Source organism: Vicia villosa, linkage group LG1, assembly GCF_029867415.1.
Source record: "Vicia villosa cultivar HV-30 ecotype Madison, WI linkage group LG1, Vvil1.0, whole genome shotgun sequence".
NCBI lineage: Eukaryota > Viridiplantae > Streptophyta > Magnoliopsida > Fabales > Fabaceae > Vicia > Vicia villosa.
Genome location: NC_081180.1, coordinates 61,183,237 through 61,193,189, shown reverse-complemented (window position 1 = coordinate 61,193,189; position 9,953 = coordinate 61,183,237). Strand labels below are relative to the sequence as shown.

General features: G+C 31.4%; 1 protein-coding gene across 1 annotated transcript; it reads left to right on the top strand.

Annotated features, from left to right (window-relative positions):
• Positions 1–4,926: 4,926 nt before the first annotated feature.
• Positions 4,927–8,892, top strand: LOC131639264 (probable beta-1,4-xylosyltransferase IRX14H). Its single transcript, XM_058909762.1, has 3 exons — positions 4,927–5,962; positions 6,154–6,699; positions 8,288–8,892. Exons 1-3 carry the CDS (start codon positions 5,223–5,225, stop codon positions 8,517–8,519), a joined length of 1,518 nt encoding a protein of 505 aa, XP_058765745.1. The 5' UTR covers positions 4,927–5,222; the 3' UTR covers positions 8,520–8,892.
• The last annotated feature ends 1,061 nt before the right edge of the window (positions 8,893–9,953 follow it).

Below are 9,953 nucleotides of genomic sequence, written 5' to 3'. Positions count from 1 at the left end.
CAAAGTCTTTTAAAAAGGTTTTTTTCTGTTCTTTTAGCCTTTCTATATATTGGATAAAATAAAAGTCGGTGGCGACTCTTGCTATCCGCAACATTTCAAAAAGTCAGTTCTCCCACCGTGTTACACGGAGCCATACCAATGCTTGAATGAAATAAATGAGGTACATACCATGCTATGTAATTTTTTAGTTTTTTATTCTCTCCCCTAGTGTTGGAAATTTTGTTTCATCAAAATGACAATCAGTAAATCTTACCTGAAAAATATCACTTGTTAAAGGTTCAAGATATCTAATAATAGATGATGATTCATATCCCACATATATACCTAACCTCCTTTGAGGTTCCATCTTTGTTCTTTGTGGTGGTGATATTAAGACATATACTGCACAACCAAATATCTTTAAGTGAGAAATATTTGGTTCCTTACCAATTGTAAGTTGATAAGGGATATGTTTATGATCAGCACTTGGCCTTAGACAGATGAGTTTATCAATATATTGAAAATGTTTGATTAATGACTAAGCTAAACTATTTTGTGTATGTACATGACGAACAAGATGTTCAACAGTAATTCCAATTAACATGCAATAATTATTAAATGATTCAGATGTAAATTCACCGGAATTGTCAAGTCTAATTCTCTATAGAATAATCAGGAAATTGAGCTCTAAGTTTAATTATTTGTTAAAGAAATTTTGCAAATGTCATATTACAACTTGACAATAAGCATACATATGACCATCTACCAGATGCATCAATCAAGACCATACCTGAATGGTTCTGACGGTGGATGTATAGGTCCACATATATCTCCTTGAATTCTTTCAAGAAATGCAGGTGATTCTGTCTGAATCTTGCCTGGTGAATGCTTTGTTATTAGTTTGCCAAGAGAGCAAGTTTCACACGGTCTATCTTTTTTTGTAAGTTTTAAACTTTTCAATTGATGACCATGTGTACTTTCAACTATTTTACACATCATTGTTGAACCAGGGCGACTTAAACGGCCATGCCATAAAGTCACAATTTTGAGATATTCTTTTACTACTAAATTGCATTCAATTTCATGTATATATGTGTAATGTAATCTAAAAGACAATTTTGGTAGTTTTTCTAAAGTTTTCTTCTTTCCCAAAACATTAGAAGTAATATTAATGTATTTCATAATACCTTCAATTGCAGTTTCAGTATCATATCTTTGACGATATATGTCATTAAAACTCAGCAAATTTCTCTTTGATTTTGGAGAGTATAAAGCAGTATTAATGACAAATTTTATCCCATTTGGTAATAGAAACATAACATTACTCGTTCCTTCAATCAAATCTGCAAGATATGAGATTGTATTTATTACACCTGTAGTGGAATTTATTTCAATAAATATCTTTTACTTTTGAGGATTGTGTGTGTAATTTCACTGTCCGGAATGCAAATGTCTTTGACATGTTCCATGTCTAACCTTCTTAAAATAGAAATAAGATCAAATAGAGTAAATTAACAACATATTTAACATTATTATTTCATACAAACATAAGATACATCTAAACAACATACAAATTCTTAAGTTGACACATATTTTAAATATAAATTTAATACAAGCACACAAAACATTATTCAAATACATAATTTTAAATAGTTACTTAATTTGTTTCACCTCCAAAAAAATCAGCAGGTATTATTATTTTTGAGTTCAATCTCATTAAAATTCACTTATTTTCCTTTTTCCTCTACAGATGATATTTGTCTTTTACATAAATAAATGTTCTTGTGTTCTACACACCTTATACCAGTGACCTTTCTTTCCGCATATGTAGCATATATCCTCATAATTTCTCGAGGGAACTTCTTGGATATACTTACCATTTCCTTTGAGATTCCAATTATTTTGGTCATATTTGGGGGATCTATAATTATTCACATGACCTCGTCCACGTCCTCTACCATCAAAATGGTTTCGAACGTGGAAAAGGATTCGACCATGATATCCTCATCGACTGTGACCATCAAAACGAGCATGACCATTATTACCATCAAAACGAACATGACCACCACGTCTCTTAAGACGATTAAAGCCACCACGCCCATGATTATAGGTCGTGGCATTAATTTCAGGATATGGCATTGTTCCTATGGGTCGTGACTAGTGGTTTTTTTATAAGGAGCTTGTTATTTTGTTCTACCACTATAAGGGTTGCAACTAAATCAGAATACTCAGTGAATTCCTTTATTCTATATTGTTGTTGCCTTAACACCTGGGATGCATTGAAAGTTGAAATTTTTTTCCAACTTTTCTTTTTCAGTTATAATTGGGCCACAAAATTTTAGCTGTGTTATAATCTGGGGCATAGCAGAGTTGCAATGTCAATTTTGTAATCTTGAAACATTAACTTGTTCACTAATCCATTAATGAAGGTAACATGATTTTCTTCTGATGTCCAAATCTTGCTTTAATTTTGAACCATAAAATCTTGGTATCTTTAGCATTTCAATATTCTGTTTGCAAGCTATGATTAGTTATGGTAAGAGGATAATTATCATTAAAGCTACAAAGTCATTACCTAATTCTTCACTCTTGATAATACCGACAAGAAATAAAATAATTACAAGTAGAGTGATGAACAAAATAAAAAGTTTAGTCATTTGAAAAAAATACGAATAGATATTTTGAGCATGATGGGAAGGTTATGAAATAAGTAGAAGTATTTATAGAGGTAATTTTGAAAAATGACTATTATATTACCATTGGGGAAAAGGAAAAAGAAAAAGAAAAAGGTTATGTGTGATAAAAAAAATTACCATTGGGGAAAAGGAAAAAGAAAAAGGTTATGTGTGATAAAAAAAATCTAGCCAAATTTTAAGTATGTTAAATAATATAACATGACTTGTAAATTTTAAGTAAATTATAATTAATACATGACTTGTATATAAATTAATATGCTTAGTTAAAGTTTCAACGTTTTCTTTAATCCATAATTGTAATAATTTAATATGTTCTCCCATATTTCTGACGCACAGCTCAAGGCCAACTTACTTAAACTAAGGTTATAGGCTTCAAAAGTTTAGACTTAAAAAATGGCTTAATCTTTTTCATTTAGTTATAAAAATATATAATGACACTAGAATTACATATATTATTGTAGTTGAGTTGCTAAAATATATTTGTTTTTTTCTTTTGGTATTGAGTTCAACTCTTAACGACCATAAAATTAATATTTTAAAATATATTTTTAAAGACCTCATTTTAAAATTTGTTTTAACTTTTAAACACGTTAGAAAATAATATTTAAATATATATGTTTTATATGAACCTTTAATAATTGAAATTTAATTGATTGTAAATTATAAGCACACAATCTAAAATAATTATAAACAAAAGTTGATTCAATTATGCATTAAAAAAATTTAATCACATTATGAAATGATCATCATAATACTTATTAATAAAAAGTAAAATAAATACAAATAGCAAGAAGAAAATGTTTTAATTGCATCATATAATATATTCCTTGAATATTTCTAGTAAAATAATGTTATTGCCTAATAGTGTACACTCGGGTATAGTACTTTCTCTTATCTAGATCAAAAAAAGTCAAATGTATCTCATATAAATTTCAGTTAAATATAATTTTTTTAATTATATAAATATTTATTTTTTAAATTTATTAATTAATTGATTTATTTAGTTTTGATGTATTTAATCGGCATATAGACTAAATACATTATTTATTCAATAAATAATAAAAAACTAATTTTATTCATAATAATGACTAATATTTAATATTAAAATTAAATAAAATGGAATATGCATTCGTAGTATAAAATGTTTTTATATTGTCAACCAATAAAAAACTTATATACCGTCAATTTACACTTTTATTTTTAAAATACTGATATTACATGACAAATATAAAGATTTTAATAAATTATATGTGTAATATTTTTTTGGTTTAAATAAACTTTTGGTCCTGTAAGTTAGCGAGATTTTGATTTTCGTCTTGGTAAGTTATTGTTTTTGGTCTGAGTCCCTATATTTCATTTTTGCGTTTGTTTTAGTCCCTAAAATCAAAATTCGTAGGAAATTTTACAGAAAAATTCGCAGGAAACCTGCAAATTTTTCTGCGGATTTTGGCTTTAGGAACTAAACCTCAAGCAAAAAGTAAGATATAGGGACTCAAACCAAAAAAAAATAATTTACAGGGACGAAAATCAAAAACTCGCTAGCTTATAGGGACTAAAGTGCATTTAAACTTTTTTTTTTACCATCATTATCTATATACTATTTTTAAACTCTTAAAATTAATATATTTTTCATATTTATATGATTTTTTTGCTACTTACATAAAAAAAATTAATATTAAAGGTTTTCTTAAACCTATACTTTTGAGATTTAATAATAGCTTTTCTCTATAAAATAAAATATCAATAAAAAGAGTATTTAAAATGTTGATGTATCCGATTTTAATTTTTAACCAGATACATAATCATTTTATATACTATTTTTTTACTATAAATAAAATATAAATAATTTTTTTTTGAAAAATTGATGTTTCTGATTTTAATTTTTAACCAAATACATTATCATTTTATATATTTTTATTATAAATAGAATATAAATAAAAAAGTAGTTGGCAAATTAATATATTTGATTTTAATTTTTAATCAGATACATCATTATTTTATATACTATTTTTTATTAAATTTTATTATGGAGAATGTATAATAGTACGAGGGATTAGTAAGTAAAATGTATAGATATTATAAATTTTAGAATATTACATAGATAATATATTTATTATATTTCTAGATAAGTAGTAAGCCTTATCTGAAAACTTACAAAAAAAAAAGAACATCCCAAATTCAAATCCAAATAACTTAAAAAAAGTTCGATCTAATAAATTGAGTATTGTGAGTTGAATTAGATTTTATAGATGAGATATGTGTCAGTAATTGGAAATTACGGAGACGCATATCTCTCTATCAAATAGATTTTGCTAACACCTTTCTCTTTAATTTCGCATTTAGCACTATTAATACATTATCCCAATTATCACATCTTTTATTAATTCATTCCTAAGGTCAATTCTGCTTCAACTAAAGAAGAAACAAACGCTGAAACTATTACACATTTTTAAATTCAAACTATACCTTCACCATCTTCAAACCAACTCAAACACATTCTTCAATTTGCTTCATTAATTTCATTATTGAATGTGAGAGAGAGAAAACATGAAGCTCTCAACATTGTTACAGAATCGCCGGAGCAACAGCATCAAGGACCCGCCGGCGTTTGAATCCTCCGGCGAAGTTACCGGAAAATCTCCAGTAAGCTCTTTCTGGCTCTTCCTCCACGCCGCGTTCTGCCTTGTCAGTCTTTCCCTAGGTTTTCGCCTCTCCCGCATTTTCTTCTTGTTCCTGTTCTCCGCTTCGTCAACTAATTTCTACACTGTTCCCTCCGGCGGCGGTGAAATCTCTGTCCCGCTCCGTGTTCATTCCTCCGTTACGGTGAATCCGAGTGCCAATGTGGAGAATCCAGTGAAAAAGTTAGCTATTATCGGCGGTTCTGCTGGTAGTCGTGTGGTGGTTGGTCGGCACGGGATCCGAGTCCGATCTTGGCCTCATCCGAATCCGAATGAGGTCATGAAGGCTCACCGGATAATTGAGAGAGTTCAAACGGAGCAGAAGGTGTTGTTCGGAGTGAAAAACCCTAGGACGGTTATTGCAGTGACGCCGACGTATGTCCGGACGTTCCAGAAGCTTCACTTGATCGGAGTGATGCATTCGCTGATGCTTGTGCCGTATGATCTGGTGTGGATTGTAGTGGAGGCTAGAGGTGTCACCAATGAGACTGCTTCTATCATTGCCAATTCAGGACTCAGAATTATCCATATTGGATTCAATCAACGGATTCCGGTTACATGGGATGCTAGACATAAATTGGAGGCTCGAATGCGACTTCATGCTTTACGGTATATAGAAATTTTGAAGATATTGATTTTTCATTAATTTGCCGATAAGAAATAATTACTGTTTATTATGTTTGACAACTGTGTTTCTTTAAACTGTTATGATATCTTTCTTTGTCAATGTTATTGTATGATCTGAAAATTTAGTCGGTTGATAGGTCAAACATTTGATTATTTGCAATTTGGTGGAACAGGATTGTGAGAAAAGAGAAGCTGGATGGTATTGTGATGTTTGCGGATGATAGCAATATGCATAGTATGGAGTTATTTGATGAAATTCAGAGTGTGAAATGGATAGGGGCAGTTTCGGTTGGAATACTTGTTCAATCTGATACAGATGGATCTACGACCTCACATGGCAAGGAGGAGACCCTAGCGATGCCAGTACAGGGTCCTGCTTGTAATGCGACAAGTCATTTAGTCGGGTTGCATACCTATGATTCGTCAAAGCATGCAAGGAGAAATGCAATTTACGTAGGTGACAGGGCGCCTGTTGTACCTAGAAAACTTGAATGGTCTGGGTTTGTTTTGAATTCCAGGTTGCTTTGGAAGGATTTTGACGATAAACCTGACTGGATTAAGGATATTAATGCGTTAGATGTAGTTGATGAGGATGTAGACAATCCACTGTCTCTGCTGAAAGACAGATCCGTGTTAGAACCACTTGGGAGTTGTGGACGCCGCATTTTGCTTTGGTGGCTCCGGGTTGAAGCTCGAACAGACAGCAAATTCCCACCTCAGTGAGTACTCTCTTAATTTATTGTATAGTTCTTAACTATGTTTGGTTATTATAAAATATTCATTGAATCAGTATGAAAAAAAAAAGTATTTCAAGCTTTTGTGATTCTTTTTTATTATGCAAATGGATTTTATATATGGAAATCTGTGTGGCATAACATTTATTTAAATCAAATAGTGCCACAACATGAAAGTAGAAGGCAATTGCCAATGCATATAACAAGAATTTAGATTCTAGACCTATTTGGTGTTTCTGTGGTTAATAATAACATGAACCCATCCTCTTGCTTGCATATAGGTAAACTCAAGCACCATGTGATATGTACTAACGATGGAAATATTCCAGTTTATGTGTGTGCTTGGTTGTGTTTGCAAACTTGAATTTTGATGATTTTGCTTTTAGTTAAAAGTAAATTTGAAATGAGTAATTTCTATTTGGAAAGTTCTATCTTAGAAGTAAGTTTTTTGGGAAACTTTTTATGAAATTATCAACCAAACACAAAAACTGTTTTTTCACTTTAGTCTAATATGCCTATAGGAGGAAAAACAATTTTGCTTGATGGTATCCAAACATGCAAAAAAAGGGCAAACTCAAGTTATAACCCGCATTGTACATACACTCTCAAACATGGATTCAAAGTTGCTAGGCCATGTAAGACCTAGCTGACTAAGATAACTGCTGCCAAATTGAGCGGATTTGTTGTAGACACCGGATGTCAGCTGTTATTGCATTTTCAGGTCATCTAAGGATACAATCTTGTTGACTTGGGAAAACACTCACATTATTATATGAAATAGATAATGATTTTGCTATTATATTTTGCATATATATTGAATGAATTTGGTATTATATTTTACACAGGTCAATAAGCTAGTGGTTATGTATACATGTTCATGTAATTTACAAGGGTCCGAGGATAGTAGTGAATAACCAAATACAGTATAGTCTCAAATAAAGTTGAGTTGATAAATATTTTTATTGGATTTGTCAGTATGAGAAAAGGAAAAAAGTTTGTGCTAAATGAAATTGCCAAGGTTCATTTTCTGCACTTTCGGGAGGGGATGCAAGTGCAAGGGAGGGTATTTCAATTTTCTATCATATTTGATTACATTGGAGGTTTCTAAGGTTGAGAAATGGAGGTTTCTCTGAGTTAATAAATTTGAATTCCCTATTATAGCTAAAGCGCCCATCTTTTCAACCTCTTTAACTATCTAATAGACTCAACTAATGATATTCTACTGTAACTTACTTGTCATGAACTGTTGATATTCGGGAACCTGTAACAAAATACCGAAGTAATGAGTTAAGTGACATCCCTGTGTATTTTTTTGATTTAGTTATTGATGAAGTCGTCTGATATTTCTTCTGGCTTCTTAAGCACTTCTCTGCCAGCTACTTCCCTCTGAATCTAAAGTCATAAACATCATGGCTTTTATTATATTTTGTATACTTTTGGCTCTTATTAATCAAGTTCATCCTCTAGTAAATATAGTGTACTTTTATCCTTTCAAAAATGTTAGTGTACTATTTTAGTATGTTTTCTGTGTGCATACTCCCGAGTCCTGACCATTGGATGTAATTTCTTGCAGATGGATAATTGACCCTCCTCTGGACATCATCGTCCCCTCAAAAAATACTCCATGGCCAGATGCCACTCCTGCAATCCCAACTAATGAAAAGGGGCTAATTGGCACACATGAGCAGTCGACCAAGCATTCTACTAAGACTAGAACATCCAGATCTAGACGTAGCCGAAGCAAGAGAAAGCATGACACCAAAGTGATAGGTATGCAAGCCTCTACACATTCTGAGCAAAATTGAGATTTCAGTAAATGCAAATTAGGAGTATATACTGTGTTATGGATATAAGACTGCCTGCCCCGGCCGGCCCTCATTGACAAGAATCTGGATAAAACAAATGAAGAGGCTGTGTTCTTACTGGATACATACTAGTACACTGGGTTTTACCTTACATGGGTCAGCAAATGCTCATTTGCGTCTGATTCACCAAAAAATTTCATATAGATTGTTTCGCTCATTTTTGTTGAGGGTGATATATATTCTGTTATGTGAAGCAATGACATATTTGTTCTTGCTGCATTTGCTTCTTGGAAGGAAGCTTGTAAAAATTTTCATTGGTTGTAGTTGTAATACAGGTTCTTCTAAATAGGAATATAGTTTCTTTAATCCAGGATATCGAGAATTTAACGTGTGCCAACCCCCGTGTTATATCTGACACCCCATAATATATGTGTTTTTATTGTTATACCCTTGCCTAAGGTTACTGGTTTTTCTTAAAGTATGACTAAATACTAGAAACTTTTCAAAACTATACTGACAATTTTTAAAAAATGTGCAAAATAACTAGAAATTTTGAAATTTTTGATAACAAAATAATAAATTTCATGAGTTTTTATTTCTAGTAACATTTCTTGTATGTTTATTGAAAATTTCAAAACTTTTAGAATAAATGTTGAGTTTTTTTTGGAGGATTTAAAAATGTATTATTAGGAATTTCGGTCTGGTATAAAAAATTTATAATAAGTTCTCGGAAATTTCATTTGCTCTTTTTGAGCAGTTTCGAACTGACACGTATTTCCCGTCTTTTTTTCCCTCACATCACATATATACCATTTTGCAGAGTTAAGATCCTCTCCATTTCTCAAAAGAAATGGAGACCTCCATTACTAAAGTTTTGATATATAATGCATTAATGTTTTTGAAAAGTGTGACATGTGTTTGTATAATTTAACTTTTATATCATGAAAACTTTAGTAATGGAGGTCTCCATTTCTTTTGAGAAATGGAGAGGATCTTGACTCCATTTTGCACGACATCTTTGCTAATTATTTTTTACAGTGGTAAAGTGGTAAAACAACTACGTTTGAGGTTCATAAATCTTGACAAGGCAACCGCGCGGCTCAAGACGGTGAGAGACATGATGTTTAGTTGTTTTTTTAATTTTTTTCAAAGCATTTACGGGGGTTGTTATTAACCCCAGAAATATAAAAAATCCCACAAAATATTACTGAACAACATTCTTTTTAATAAATAGTAAAATTAAAATTTCTAAATAACGGGGTTTTAGAACCCCAGAAAACAACTCCCACAAAGTTAATGAAAAATAAGAAAAGAAAAGAAAAACTCTACGGCGGCCAGTCGCACAGTGACATATCCCTTGATTATGCGGGACAACTAATATCAAGAAGTCTAGCAATTGAAAGGAGTACTTATAAGTTATGCAGAAGTATGGTC

Coding starts and splice junctions, on each gene's coding strand:
- LOC131639264 (XM_058909762.1), top strand. CDS start 5,223: ATGAAGCTCTCAACATTGTTACAGAATCGCCGGAGCAACAGCATCAAG. Junction 5,963..6,153: donor ATGCGACTTCATGCTTTACG/GTATATAGAAAT, acceptor TTGGTGGAACAG/GATTGTGAGAAAAGAGAAGC. Junction 6,700..8,287: donor GACAGCAAATTCCCACCTCA/GTGAGTACTCTC, acceptor AATTTCTTGCAG/ATGGATAATTGACCCTCCTC.